General features: G+C 37.6%; 1 protein-coding gene across 13 annotated transcripts in view; it reads right to left on the bottom strand.

Moving 5' to 3' along the window:
* ppfia1 (PTPRF interacting protein alpha 1) overlaps nucleotides 1-11,692 on the bottom strand; it is a 48,034-nt gene extending 36,342 nt beyond the window's left edge. For all 13 annotated transcript variants that reach the window (XM_068319233.1, XM_068319311.1, XM_068319732.1 and 10 more), the window contains exons 1-2: nucleotides 10,713-11,692; nucleotides 7,953-8,222 (exon numbers count right to left, since the gene is read on the bottom strand). In XM_068319233.1, coding sequence (XP_068175334.1) covers nucleotides 7,953-8,222 — 270 coding nt within the window. In that variant the 5' untranslated portion in view covers nucleotides 10,713-11,692. The remainder of the gene's footprint in view (nucleotides 1-7,952; nucleotides 8,223-10,712) is intronic.
* Between the last annotated feature and the right edge of the window lie 4,620 nt (nucleotides 11,693-16,312).

Here is a 16,312-nt window from a genome sequence, read left to right as displayed (position 1 = left end):
ACAGATGTGTAACTCCTTAACAAGACAGATGCGAACGATCTGTCTCTATCAACAGGCTGCATACCGCAGTCCTCTGTGGGTAGATTTTAGTTTAAAACCAAGTAAAATAAAATAGCCAGATAACTTGGAGGTGTTCAAAAAAGGAGCAAGGAAAAGTATCCTACATGCCACGCACTTGTCTGAACTGGATAGAAGGCTACAGCGGTGTGTCTGTCTTTGTGATTGGCTGAAAATAATGCAGACCAGAGTCTAACTATAATATAACAATCCAAATAAATGGCTCCAGATCTGTGATTAGTCATTAGACAGATACTGTTGGGAAAAATTTCACAGAAAAAGAAAATTAGTCCATTAAACTTCATTATTTGCATAACAATCAGCAAGACTGTTATTATATTGACGGCCAAAATATTAACAATACTGGTTAAAATGATTTTGAAGACAGTCCTGAATAATTTAACAATTTCTAAAGGCTGTTAATTTAATCATTTTCTGAAAGTCAACCTCATGCCTGGCTACAGGAAAAGAATCTGTGCTAGGAGGCTCAGTTGCTAAAGCTTGGGAGTTCATTGGCATAAACTTACTTTGTGTTTTGGTTGATCTGAACTTCACTTCCCTGACTTCACTTGTGCAAGCTCCCTTAAAGCTTCTAATTCAGCTCACATTTGGCAAAAGGAAACACTTGCACTCTGTCACTTTGATGTCACTGTGTGGAACAAGTCAGTCTTTGTCTGAGTCTAACCACTATGCACTCTCAGTTCAGGCCTTTGTACCACTTGTATTCAGCGCAGCAGTACAGCTCTGTAGAAATCATGAGAAAAATATCACTAGCAACATATTACTAAGCCTAACCCTTAATAATACAGCCCGTGGTGCACTGGCGTTGCGTCCGGAGTTTCCCCCCTCATGCCCTCAGTCGGCTGGGATAGGCTCCAGCTCCAAACAAAACGCAACAGCGGACAAAGCAGTTAGAAGATGAATGAATAATTGAATATTCAAAATGATGCAATATCCATGCTTAATACTTTCAAAAGCACCTAAGCTGAAAATTTGCAACTACATTTTTAAGCAAAGGCAGGACAGATTACAAAATTACAGTGCGCCTTCATTCTTTGCTTTGTTAATGCGTTCCAGGAACCACACACGATTTAAGATTTCGGTGATAGAGTGACAAACTATTTGTTATTATTTAAGGTAATTTAAACATTTATGACCCTCCCCATACTCATATTAAACCACCTTCTATCTGCATTAACTTTTCCCACACTCTTATCGACTGTTTAAAGCACTTTTGTTTCTCACATAATTCCAAAACTCACGGAACTAAGTGTACATCCGGATGCCGTCAGTCAACAGAATGCACATATGGTATCACGTGACTGCCTGCCAAAACTCTGCAATGAGGTGAAGTCGCGAAGTTGAATGTGTGAGGGCACACTGTATTACACAAGTCTTGTTTTGTTGTCATGACAACAAAACAATGTACATTGTACATGTGCATTCTTTTTACCATGCTATTGGAGGAGTATGTTATCTCTTTGAGTTGTAGATACCTTTGTATCTACAACTGTTGTGAATGCCGAAAGGTTCATCATTGACAGGTGGCTGAAGCATGCAGTATTCAAACCAGCCTTCCTGGATTTCATTTCATCCTTTCACCAGTACCTGAAGCAACAACAGCATCAGGTTTATGATCATAGTGCTGTTCACTAAGATCAATTTAGCAAAGAACATAAAATGGGCTGTCTCTACGAGATGCCATCTTAAATGTGTAAGGATGTGCAAGCAATGTCCACAAAATAACTGCAATAGTTATTTTGTTTTACATTTGCTTTTCACTCAATTGTTTTCTTTGCCTTTAATTTATTTACTGTATTCTCTTGTGGACATTACACCAAGCTGACAGATCCTTCTCTACACACATTTCAGTAATATCTGTCAGTAATATATGTCTCTTTTTCTTCATTAACTTTTGTTTTTTTTTACGCAAAAAGGCACTCGTTGTCACTTGCTTTTTCTCCAAATTTTGCATCTTTTTCGGAGGCATGGTGATAATCAATCAACCTTTATTTGTATAGCACTTAATCACATCAAAAGACATTTCAAAGCACTTTAACAGACAGAGAAACCCAACAGGACTCTCAAAGCATAAGCGCCAGCTTAAGTTGCTCTCAAGGGTCTAACTAACTCTTTGCTCTCACTGCAGCGTGAAAAACGAGCAGACATCCTGTTGCCGTTTGGTCGATATTAATAAAGCAGAATCAGGCAGATGAGTCTTGTGACGGGAAACTTGCCGAGATCAAAACTCAATGGTGATTTCTGGGTTCGAAATTGAAGTGGAGAAATTGAAAAATTGTGAATTTTTTGTTGAATAGAAATGCTAAAGCTTACGTCCCAGGGACGTAAGCTGTCTGACAATGGAGAGTCCCTGTCAGAAAAAGTGCGTCAAGCAAGGACGCACACAAACGAGAACACTGAATAGTTGACTTTTTTTGTCAAGTAAAAAATTTATTTGTCTAGTTGTTGACATGGATGGGGACTTGCTGGCTTGGTGGCCTGCCAGGCTTTGCCAACATGAGGAAACACCGGCGACAACAGATTTAATGTCATACAGTTTCAAGACAGAGATTCAGCGCCCTGTCCTGCCAGTGCAAAGGCTGTCCGATTATAAAACATTGGCTGTATCCCTTATTTTTGCAGTCTGTCAGACACAGTTGGCATTAGTCAGACCTTGCAATGAGCTTCTTGGCCGCATGGGCATAAAATTCTCTCTGCAAGAGAAATCATTGGTTTATTTGCTCAAAAAAGTCAATCAGAGCAAAAGAAAGAGATGACAGGGAGGAACGTGAATGCAGTTACAAGGGCATACAGAGATCTGTCATCTCTCATCAAAAAAATGGAAAATGAGTAGCGGAAGATTAGCTGAAACCATTTAAATGGTGAGTCTGAATAATGCGAAAATGGCAAATGTTCACCTGTTTGGGGTGTCAGGGGTTTGTAGGTAACAATGCTTCGTAAACATTACACTAAAAACAAAACGTCAGCATCCCAAAGTGAAAATCAATAACATGAGAAGGTCCTTCACAAATAGTCAGTGATACCTTATCTGCAGGCTCCAACAGAACCGCCAATTCACTCTAACTGCATTTGACGAAGGACAGACATATAACAGAAGACATTACGTGTCTTTAATAACACCAAATGCGTGGCACTTATACTGATGCTTTCATTTTCTACACAAGACAATGTTAGAAGTAGAGAGCAGTCATTTAAGAGCCCCTTGGCCATGTGTTTTTGAAACGTGAATGAAACCACATCAAGCACGTAGCTTGCCACTGCCACAATCTTCACAGCAGTTGTATGAACCAGCTGGAAATTCACTGCCAACACACAAACACACATAACCAGCAAGGCCCACTTCAAACAAAAATATTACAAGCCTTGGCTTACAGAGAAGCACAGACTTTGCTGAAACATGTAGGCCCTTAAAGTGTATTACTTAAGAAATCCATCTGTGCACACATCAAAGCTTGAGTAAATGAGATACAAGCAAGACAAGATTTATTATGGAAGACCAATTAGTCCATGACAGAACACATATGGTAAAGAAAAATAGCATCAATGTGCACTCGAAAGTGCCCCGATGGGGTTTGAAAAAGCTGCTGACGTGTGAGCAAGCTACCCTGGAATGTTTGTGCATTCCAGTCCAAGGGTACTCTCACCAGGAGGGAGGGAACGAGGTGGAAAACTCACCTCCCCTTCACCTACCTTCTCTGGTCTTGAACTGAACAGATCAGATCAACGGCAGAAATTGTGCTGATGGTTAACCTCCATTACTGTATTGGATTATTTTGTGTGGAGTTTATATATATGTCTAGAATATGTTTAATTTAAAGTTCTTCATTAAAAGTGCTGTTACCTCATTAAGGTACCTGACTAGGCACTATAAATATGTATATTTTCATAACTATTTCATCTATAAAGGGAATAAAACAGACATCTTTACAAATCTGAACCTAATCCCAGCAGCCAACACAAAAAACATGCAATACATGACAATTTTCATTTTGTGTTTGAAATTTCTGTAAAGAAGTCTATACTTAAAATTTGTAATTTATGCCATCAATACACAGACTCACTAACTCATGCTAGACATATTGTTCCATTCAGACCATTTTTTCTTCCGTGACTCAGGAAAAATAATTCATCTTACAAGCCACAGACTACAACGACAAAAAAAGAAAAAGGTCCGGTGTTAATACAGCTGAGCGACAGAAAACCAGGGAAATATTGTTCACTGAGACAAAATATCCCAACTCCAGCAATACTGTTTACATTTACTTGGCGCTTAATGCCAGCTGGCTGCTGAAAATTCAGAGGCAAGCCTGCCTCTGATCTTTGCCAGCAGCTCATCAAACTGGGATGCAGTCAGCGATATGTGCCACTGAAAGTAGTCGCGATTCAGGTACAGCTCCTGGAACAGCCAGTGGTATTCACCCAAACCCCAACAGTGCTTTGCGTCCCACGCCTGTGGGACTTCCACAACGGGTACACGCTGGTTGCAGTGACAATATCAGACATACTGGAACAAGAGTATCATCAAAGTTAAAAAAAAAAAAATCTGAGTTGGGCCACAGCAGGGCACAAAGTGGCAAATCGCTAAAGCATAAAGTGACAGCAATATACAAATAAATTGTATTTTAAAAATTCAGTGAATGAATAAATAAATGAAATAAAGGTCTGAATACTAATAGTAACAATAATGATCTACATCAGTTCCTTGTGTTAAAACTGAAAGAGTAATTTTCAGATGTACATTTAGCAACATCACTGATTAGAAAGGCATCAATACTAATAATTTTATTTTCAACAAAACTGTACTGACTGATAAGGGAAAAAGGCTAATATCCGGTGATTAAAACATTTTTAATTACACATGCTTTTTCCATATCAAGTCCACAATTATCAGTTAAAAGCAGCGCAATAAATCTAAGCATATGGATGATTGGCCCTCAACTTTAATATCTTTAGCTTTCATCCTGAATAAACACTCCATGTCTATAGCTAACGAGAATTGATTCACCAGGTTCAGTAGATGCCTTTACTGATTAAGAGAAATTTTTGGGAATCTTATTAATAATTACAAGATTGAAAACTTGGGAAATAATAATTAAAATAACTTTGATGTGCAGTTTGTTTTATCAGTCAATCAGCTTCTGACTTTATAAAATGCAAATATGGTTTACGCCTGTTGCTGTAATCAATTCAACACCTTTAAAACGAATAACTTTATTGGTAGGGTATTCATGTTTATTTTATCTGCAGTAAACTGAGTGTCAACTCAATGAATCAGAGTACTAACAGTGTCTGAATGATTTGCCTATTGACGTAGTTTTCATCTCTTCCACTGACAGCCTTGTGTCCGTGTTAGAGAACATCAGTTTTCAGAATCTGGCATCACAGCAAAGTTGTACACTATCACTTAGATCAATGTGCAATCTGTTCCAGTTTCTATGTTCTATCCATAGTGTTGTTTGATTTTAGAACCATAGGTGATGAAGGTGTTTAAAGTAGTTTGAGTACGTTCAGTACTGGCATTGCACTTTTAGAGGGGACATTTAACAGTTATTCATAATGTAAATGAACTTTCTCACTTCCCTTTTACACACGCGCACACACACAGAGACAGACATACACACACACCAGTTTGTCCTGCTGCTTTCAGTTTCTACTTCTCAGTGTCTGCTGTGTATGCTTTCCTTGTAAGTGGGATACTTTCACAACAGAGGACTGTAATGTTAGAAGCACTTAGACAATTACAACATAAGTAGTCTAATATTAAAATAGAAATATTGACCCAAAATCTGATCCTTGGATGTTTTTTAAATGTTGTTGATGCAACAAACTGTATCCTGTCCCTCTTTTTATGCTATGTGATATTGCTATCTTAAATATTTATGGCAGACTATAATTTTTTGGCCATGCAGATTCTGCTTTTAATGAGTGCCACCTCTAATAATTTTTCTTAACAATTAATATCAACTGATCTCTGATGCTTTTTACTTACAGCATGAGTATGACAACAACCAGTGTTACTTTGGACTTGTTTTGATATCAACGACTAGTACAGTAAAATCCTTTGAGCCCTTTCTTCAAACGACATCTATGTAAAGTCTGAGAACCACAGCTCTTATAGTGAATAGCACAATGGATGACGAGGGAGCAGCGGAAAAATGACAATGAGGGCACAGTAGTGGAGGTTACCACTAAGCAGATGGTAAATGTACAGCTCGGGCTGCAACATGTCATGCTAACATGCTGCAGCTTCTCAAAATCAAATCACTGTTGGCTCTTGGGTAAGGTTAGGTGTATTCATAGGATGTCATGTTAATCAACAGCTTGTTGTTACCACTGTGTCCAATGTTAAGAAGATCATATACCCTACAGCATAGCTAAAGAACTCCACAGGGTAAAGCAAGCTATCTGATTTAGCTGAAATTATTACCATCTCATCTAACTTTGAAGGTCAGGTTCAAACTTAGACTTCAAAAGAGTCTATTAACCTGTTATTTAGGAAGGGATAGGCGACTGATGACCAAGGAGAAGCTAGCGTTAGGTTAGTCACCTTGACGCCAATGACAAGATTCTTTTGGATATTATTGTACAAACCCCTAAACAAATTGTTCTAACTGAAATGTTGATAACATGCTGCTAAAGTGCTTAGCGTGTTCCAGAAAAAAAAGACTGGTGGTGCACACGAGGGACGAAAAAGCAAGGAGGACAGGAGCGAGAAGATGAATTGGTAGATCACAAGCAAGGTAGGAATTTTAGTTGTTGCAAAAATGTTAATCTAAATGTAGAAGTCAATGTTCAATTTTAATTTACAGTAAAGGGTAAATAAACTTGTGTTATTGAATTGCATTTTGATATTAATTTCTACAAATAAATGCCAAAAGCTGTAATTTAAAACAAAAAAGGCAAACAGCAATAATCCTGTAGTGACTTGCAGGTCCTTTAAGTTGATGCTATTCTGACTGGCGTCCAGCTACTGAACAATGATTTATTTTAAATTACCCTTTATTACAGAAAGCGTCATTTAAAGGCATGTTTTTTCTGCCAACAAATGATAGATATCATCAACCTGACAAGACTTAAAGGTTATTACTGTATTGCATTTTTATCATAAGCAGTGCAAGGCCAAATAACATCTTAGAAAGCTAAAATAATATAATACCTTACACAACTATCGAAATATATATGGGACAAGTTCACGTTGAGCGGTTAATTTGTTATTCATTAGACTACTCATGAAAATTTAATGATATATTAGCTTACAGCATGCTTATTTTCGGCACACCAAAAATCTCCTTGTAACTGGTCATTCATAGATATCACCAAACCAAAACAAAGTACGCAAACAAGAAGTAGATAGATAGATAGATAGATAGATAGATAGATAGATAGATAGATAGATAGATAGATAGATAGATAGATAGATAGATAGATAGATAGATAGATAGATAGATAGATAGATAGATAGATAGATACTTTAATGATCACAAGCAAAATTCGGGGTGACATCTGCTCACAGAGATACAAATAAATACACGTAACAGTAATGAAATTGGCACTGACAAAGACGTTGCATAAATTACATACAGTAATTAGCATAATGACATAGTTATACAGCAGAAGTCGTAGTATGTAGAGAAGATATTTTCCATTACATTTAAACTGCATTACAATGCATAACAATGTTTGTTATTCTTTGACAGTGTAAGACCTGTTTAGCATTATTAAAGTAAATTATGTTAATACTTTTTGTAGGACAGCTCAGACAGGATGGCTGCAGGACATGATTTATCACTTTCCTATCATACATTATTATTGCAGTTAATTTAAACCTTGATTTTTTTTTTTTTGTATGATAAAAATTGGTCTCTCTCACTCACCTGTGGCAAAGCAGTATTAAGTTGTCTCTGCAGTGAGTCCCGTTCATGGCTGACTTCGTGCAGTTTGCCCTGGGTCAAGCCCAGATTCTCCTGAGTCTCTCTGAGAGTATCAAGAAGACGATCCCTTTCTTCCAGCATGGATACCATCAGTGACTCAAAGTGGCCCTCTGAGTCGGACTGTAATGGGGAGCCAGAACCGCGACGACCGCTGCTGCCACCTCCGCCAGGCCCTTCAGCTTCGCTGATAGTAGGCATCACCTCACACATCATCTGCAACCACGGATTGGACACAGCAGTGGAGCCAAATGTAACAGAAGAAGAGCAAAGAGTTTGGAGTTAGATAAGAGAAATTATAAGGGCAAAATGAGACAGAAAAATTAAACCATTGACATTTGATGAATGGCAACATTCAATCAATTTAGGGGCCAGTACACCTAACAATTCCTGACCAGTAACAATCAGTGATAACACTGAAATTATTTTGCATAATCCATAGTCTTTCCCATGGACATTTAAGGATTACATTTTTCAAATGCAATTTCTCATTCTGCAGCCATGCAAATACATCTGCTATGTCTTATCTGAAAGATGTAAAGAGTTCGCCACTCTCCCAAAAGGTTTTCTCCACAAAATCAACATTCCCCACAAATCCCATCTTGGGTAAAATAACTTCTTTTACTGAGATTTCACTGTCAGGGAAAGCCAACCAATAAATGAGTAAACAGAACTAGCTTACTGATTGTTAGCAATGGATAACTGCTATGGGAATATACAGACTAAACAACTAACTTAACCCACAGCATTATTTTTCATTAAAGACTTTCACAGGCAACCAAAAAATTAACAGTTGATGTTGTTTTTGATAATCACTCCAAAACCTAACTCTTACTGATGACTACTACCTAAAAAGACTCCTGAATAACATCCCTCATTAAATCCAACATGCAAATCCAATCTTGTTAAACTGCCAATATTTAGTAGAGTTCCAATGTTTTTTGTTTTTGCTATTTTCCTGTTAGGACATACATTTAATTAAAGGCTCAATGCTTGAACTTCAACAAATACACAACTGCCAGCCCAACAGCTTATTATTATTATTGGGCTGACAACACCAAAAACCAATTAGATAAGGTAAAGGTTTATACTTTTAGGTAGATCAGTGACAAAAAAATTAATGGTATATCTGGAGGAAGACCTAAGGAGAGAATTGCACTACACTAGCAAGGGTCTAAAAAGCTTGACGCTCCCAAAACAATCAGATGACTTTTAAGGCAGTCCCATGACCAACAAGTTTCACAATTTCTTAAAGAGCCACCTCCTCGGAGAATGAAAATTACGACACACTTCATAGGTCAGCCGTTCATGTCAGTCCTAAAATCTGACAAAAAAACTACAGTACACAGAAATGCAGTAAATTTTACTGAAACTGGTTAGCAAAAAAGTTTGGAATGACAAGGAAAGCAACAGATTGCAAGGCATAATAAATGTTGCCACTACATACATAGAAAAATGCCTCACTTGAATGCATCTCTTTTCAAAATACAATGCATGCTGTTATTAGATATGTAGTTCCCATTACTGTCATTAGCAAGTAATAATTAATATCTAATTACAAAGAGTGAGCTAGTACAACATAAGAACTGTGCAAACATTTACAGATATTAAACAGCTAGTCTACTGTCATCAACATCATCCATGAAAAAACTGGGCTATCACTGGAAAATTATTCTTGTGTGATTGTGCTTGCAAGCAGCTGAAAACATAATAAAATTTAGGATTTAGCCTCATCTGACATACACTAGCACATGAATAATTTTGCTTTCAAATCGATGTTTTTTGAAAGCTTTTTGTGTGATGTAGCATCTGACAACAGCTGGCAACAAAAGTCTAGGGTATTATAAACATGCTACCCCAAAGGAGGAGCTTAGGTATTGTGAATAGACCATTAGACAAAAAACCCAGGAATCATGTGCACTGGATTTAACATACCTACAAGGAACAACCATTTACAAATTGGAACATGTCCAGTAGAAAGTCAGTGGCACCCAGAGACACCCCTTGTTCTTTGCATAACATGAGATGCCAAAAGCGATTTGCTTTCAGACTGTACTGTACTGTGTCGAAGTAAATGCACCAACACTTGTGTGTTGGTGCATTGAAATTAAATGGTGCTGTACTGGACCACTTCCAAGCAAATTAACAAGACAAAAACCTGTCACTATTTATTAACTCCACTTACAAGACGAACAGTGTTTTTGAGGGAATGAGCCAAACTTAACTTAATTTACCAAAAGCAACATGGATTCTCCATATCGAGGTCAAGCCACACAGGCTTTATTAGGGGGAGGGTCATTCAGCATCCATGAGAGGGAGTGACAGATGGTGGATCTACAGTCTTCCTTTACATCAAAACGTAAAACAAACCACGATTTGAATGCAGAACAATTGAATAAACATATTCAACCATCGACTGCATTATGATTTCACTAAGTAATACAAAAGCGGAGGGGGGAAAAAAAATAATCTAGATGCATCAAACACTTTTAACTCAATTAAGATTTGATTTTTAACAACTTGTAATTTGCATCACACTAACAAACTGCTTTTTGATCGTCCTTAAGGTAGTGGAAAATTTGGCCAGACAGTAAATCAACAGTTCAGGGTTATCCACACACATCTGGAAAGTGGCTGTCCAGCTTGGGCACAAAACTTCACTTCAAATTTCAAATTTAATTAATTTCCTATATATTTGGAACTCACCTTTGAAGAATATCGTTATCCCAACTCTCTTTGAAATCCACGTTACTTTATGATAACAAGGTAGGCTATTCTAGATTATGTTTCAGCCTTGCTTGTACTTCAAAAATATCCAGTCATATAAATTCTATCCTGGGGATTGCACACATTAAGGCTGTGGAAGGGGTCTTCTCAGTTGAAAAAAAAAAAAAACTTCCAAAAGGTCTCCAAAGACAGATTGAGCAGGGGGCAGTATTCCAAGTTTGGCCGGCTAACTCGACGTTAGCAAGCTAACGTTAAGTAAGCTGATGATTCGATGATTGCATATCTGGATTTGGAAGTAAAGTGTCTGTCTTTGTTGTCAAAATACATGGCCATCCTCCATAAATAAAGTTAAACGGAGTGAATGCACGGTCTCATGACAGCTGGATCTTTTGGTACAGTTGTGTGACGTGGAAACAGTTGTAGCTTGGGTAGTGTTAGCTAATTTGAAGCAGAGTTCTTTGGCTTGGAGTCAGTTTAAAGTCGAACGCTTGCTACTAGCCAGCTAGGTAGCTAACGACTTGCTAGTTTTACATATAACTTAGCTTAACCCCGTCTCATGTTAAAGTAGATAACGTTACACTATCTCATAACGATTGATGTTCTGTTACCCGAAATACGAAAATCAATTTTTAAAATCCTTAAATATTTATCCAAACCTATGATTAAATTGTTAACCTATCCAATAAAAGCTAGCGCACCAGCTAATGTTAGCTTCCAATCGATTCGGTGGAGTCGCTCACCACATCACTGCTCGACTCGAAAACTTCCAGCTAACAGTGAACCTTTACGAGGTTTTGGTCCGACTGTAAAATCCAAAACAGAGAACAAACGTATATTCCATTCGTTTCTCTTCTTTTCTCGGTAATTCCACCCAAAGTTAGTCCGGTCCTTCCCTGTCGCCACTGCCTGCCAGCCACGGCAGTCGGGACAGCCAATGGTGGGTTCACTGTCGCTAGCACTTTTCCTTAGCCTGGAAATCCAAGGGAAGAGAGCACTACCCGGATTGGAAACGGGAGGAAAGGGGAAAGCCGGAGCAAGTGCATTTCCTGCAGGATTTAAAGTTGTTCAGCCATTACGCTAAAATGGCACCATCATATCATAATATGTTCATTTATATATTTATTTTCCTTTCGATTTTATTATGTCATGTAGAAAAGCATCAGGGACTACTGCAGGGTCTACTGCATCAGGGATCAGAGGTTAGACAGGAACCTCCATGGACTATGATGTTTGCAGATGACATTGTGATCAGCAGTGAGAGCAGGGAGCAGGTGGAGGAGATTTTTTTTGATTTTTGCAAAAACACTTTAATCTCATTCAAACATTTTGCAGTTTTACATTAGATGAAAGCATTTAAGTGCCTCAGAACATCTTTTCCAAACAAACTTCAATCACATTTAACATTTAGAACATTTAGAACATTTAGAACATTTTACAAATTTTCATTAGATGAAATTTCAAAAACACTAAACACTCAAAAACATTAAACACCAAGAAACAGGTGGAGGAGAAGCTAGACAGGTGGAGGTTTGTCCTGGAAAGGAGAGGAATGAAGGTTATCCACAGTAAGACAGAGTACATGTGTGTGAATGAGAGGGACCCAAGTGGAAGAGTGAGGTTACAGGGAGAAGAGATCAAGAAGGTGGAGGATTTTAAGTACTTAGGGTCAACAGTCCAGAAAAATGGAGAGTGTGGAAAAGAGGTGAAGAAGCATGTACAGACAGGATGGAACGGGTGGAGAAAAGTGTCAGGTGTGATGTGTGATAGAAGAGTTTCAGCTAAAATGAAAGGAAAGGTGTACAAAACTGTGGTGAGACCAGCGATGTTGTTTGGTCTAGAGACAGTGTCACTGAGGAAAAGACAGGAGACAGAGCTGGAGGTAGCAGAGATGAAGATGCTGAGGTTCTCTTTGAGAGTGACCAGGAAGGATAGGATCAGGAATGAGTCCATCAGAGGGACAGCACATGTTAGAGGTTTTGGAGATTCTGGAGGTTTTGAGTGACTCACATTAGGTGTTGCAAGCGTGATTGCTTATGCTGATTAGAATTTTAAAAACTAACCATTAAAGAAACGGGGAAAAAAGTGTGTTAGCACTCCCAATAGTGATAATGTTGCACCATCTTGTGGTGTATCAACGCCACACGACATATTTTGAAAATGTCAAAGGTGGAGTGGTGCGACGTCACAGTCACGTCATCAGCTTCCCTTCCTGGTGTGAGTGTGTGCGTGCCTGTTTGTCCGTCTTACAGTACATGTGGCTCCGCATTGTACTGGTGTCACGCCCAGAGTGTCCCCTGCCACGTGCTCCCAGTCAACTGGGATAGGTTCCCTGCGATCTGCGACAGCGGATAAAGAGGTTATAGAAGATGAATGAATGAATGAATGCTTATTGCATGGTCATATGAGACCTTAAAATGCAAAACACTAATGCATGTCAGCATCAACGCTTCATCAGTAAGTCAAGCGGGTATAATTTTCCTTATTATGGCTGAGCTGCACTGCTTTCTATGAGTTTTTCCCAGAATTAAACGTTTCCATGTTAGGGATGTAAAACCAGTTTATGAGAGAATAACTTGGACAGCCCAATATTACATTTCAACATCATTGTGTAACTGAGAAGATTTTCCGCTAAGCTTCTCAGATTCTCTCAAAAGAACATCTTACATGCTTTGGTGTTAGGTGTGGCACTTGCAAAAAAATTAAATAAACACTGAAACAATAGATGAGCTTAGAAGCTCATAAAAGATTGTGAGTGCTCACCACTGGAGCATGTAACAGTCAGATATTTCAGAAATCTGAAGTGTCAAAGATTTAATTATGATGTTGATTGAGGGAACTGAGAAGACAAAGACGAAGCTTCTTAGATTGACATATCATTGGCCTATTTATTGTTATCAAAACAAATAACATTGTTCTTTTCTGCAAACAAAGTACCTGCCAAATGGACCAGTAAAACTTACACTGCCCAAGAATCTCAGCTGAACATGCCAAAGTTGTACCTTGGCAGAGGAGTTTGAAATAAAAACATTGCAATAGAACATGACGTTTTGTCCTGCTGACAAATCATTCTGCTAACTTAACAATTCAGGATGGTATGGCAATACAAAAAATTACCCACATACAAATACTGTATCGGTAATGTATACCGATACAGTAATAAAGAACTAATATTTGTTTTCATACATAATGCGGAATTCAGCTGCTCTGCTCTGGTGGTATGCCAGTGGATACTGTAGCTCTTGTCTAACAGCAACAGGGTGAATTCTGTAAAATCGAAAGCACATACTGTTTTTCACTCATAGTGCTTTTTAGTCCAGAATGTGGCTGGGCTGGGCTTAGCCTTAGAGAAGACAAAAGCACAAAAATGTGGAAGAAGCTTGGTCTGAAGCTGTTGGCTGTGAAGGAGTTGGCTGTGGAACAACTGGAAGAAGACCCCAGTGTAGTTTAAAAAATTTGGTGTCTCAATAGAGTCTTTTGCATTATTTGAAGTTCAAGTTAAATTATGTAATTTTTTTTACTTTAATAAATGTCATTATTTCAACTGGTTTTTCCATTTTAAGCACTTGAGCACTTTACTATTGATAATTGTGAAACTGAGAATATGATTAAACTGTGTTTGTAGAAATATAATAATAAAAAATGTTCTTCCTTTTGCTGTTTTATCTTCTTCCATTTGGTGTTTTATCTTTATGCTCGCTCTCTCTCTGTCTCTCTGTCTCTCTTTCCCTCTCTCTCTGTCTCTCTCTCTCTGTCGGCTTTTTCTTAAAAACCTGTGTTTTTTTGGTTTGATGAATGTTAAAAGGTTAAATGTTTTCTTTGTTCAGGAAACACACAGTACTGTTGAAAATCTTACCATTGTTTTTGAGATGTGAATTCCTTTTCGCGTGAATCTCTTTTGGATTTGTGTCTTGTAATTTGTTTTGTTTTTTTGAATAAACGTGATTTTAAAAATCAAAATCAAAAAATCTCTCTCTCTCTCTCTCTCACTCGCTCTTTCCCTAAATGTGTCAACGTTGTGAGTTTTTTGATATTTGTATTTGATTTCTCAATTGATCATATCCTAAATATTAAGTATTAAATTTGATCCAGAACAAAGTGAAAAGTCCAGAGGTTCAGACCAAACAAGGTAGGCGTGAAAGCTCACTAGAGATATGAATATTTGATGTCACCTTTGTTATGATACCAAAGGTGATCTATGATCTGTGACTACATTTTTATCGAATGACAATGAATTCTTTTGGCATTAAACGAACTTCCTTATTTAAATCGGTTACTTACTTTTAATCTCTTAGCCTTCAAAACATGAGCACTGCAAACGACTTTGTGTTTTAGAGATATTTTATAAAACTAAGGAAGAGCTTTAAAAAAACATAATAAAGTTCTTTTGCAAACAAATGTGGATTCAAGAACGCCTTTTTTACTTTTGTCAAAATTTGGAAACTTTTGTTAGAAATGTTCTGCAATTATAGTAGCCCAATGGAAATAAAATAGACAACTCACATTGTTCCATCACTGTATTATAGAATATATTTTCTGTGTAGGTTCTGTTATCCAGGTCATGGTTATCAAAAGCGGTTTAAATCAATCCACTGGACTTTCTTAATGTCCAGTGGATTTGGAGCACCGAGTGTTGGGGTCCTTTCTTCACAAATGGAACTTTCTTAAAGTCCAGTGGATTGATTTAAACAGCTTTGGATATAGAATATACTGTATGTAACATATTTTGGAAAGGATCAAAACATAATGGCTCAAAATGCAGTCGGAGGGAGAATTGGAGACATGATACTGCCACCAGATAATGAAGATTCAGTTATTCCAATGGAATTCCTGTCTGCCATTACAGATTATCAACTGTTCTTGATAAACACATGACTGCTCATTCCAAGAGTAGGTTTACAGGAAAATTAATTTGATGGTTTCACTTACAGTAATTTGCCAAGAGGCAGATTTGAAACTCTATACATGTTAAATATCCTAGTCTTAAAATTTAGAGGACTGGTTTCGTAAACAATTGCCACAGATATGTTCTGAATACTCAGGAAACTGTTTTCAAATTTTTCAGGTTTCAGCATTGGCATTGGTGGAGGTATTTCCTCTGTCTCCGGCACCTACTGTAAAGATGGAATGGCATGTTGACAGTGATGCTGTGTGTGAGAAAGAAGACAGAACCAGAATCACATACCCAAGAGGATGTATGTCTTTATTGATCTGTTTAGCAATGTTTTGAATTATAAGCAAAGTTGACAAGCAAAGCAATGTATTCTATCTTGACTTGTATTAATAACATCTGACAGAAGGATAACTGATCAATATTATCTGATCTAAGAGAAACAAATTACACTCCCCCATAATCATACCACAATATATAGCGATAGAAGCAGGTTTACAGCTACTTGAAATCCCATAGCTGTGACAACTACAAATGGACATCCAGTAGTTCCATTATTAGTTGATCATTCTTCCCATATTGATGAATATAGAACGTCTGTCTTTCAATTTGCCCACATAGTGATCTTTTCTTGCTGACCTATTACCTTTTTCAATTTACCTTTTTCAATTTACAGAATACGGCAGTGGAA

This window comes from Antennarius striatus, chromosome 1 (genome assembly GCF_040054535.1).
Source record: "Antennarius striatus isolate MH-2024 chromosome 1, ASM4005453v1, whole genome shotgun sequence".
Classification (NCBI taxonomy): domain Eukaryota; kingdom Metazoa; phylum Chordata; class Actinopteri; order Lophiiformes; family Antennariidae; genus Antennarius; species Antennarius striatus.
Note: the sequence above shows the minus strand (reverse complement) of the source record. Positions and strands in the feature narration are given on the sequence as shown.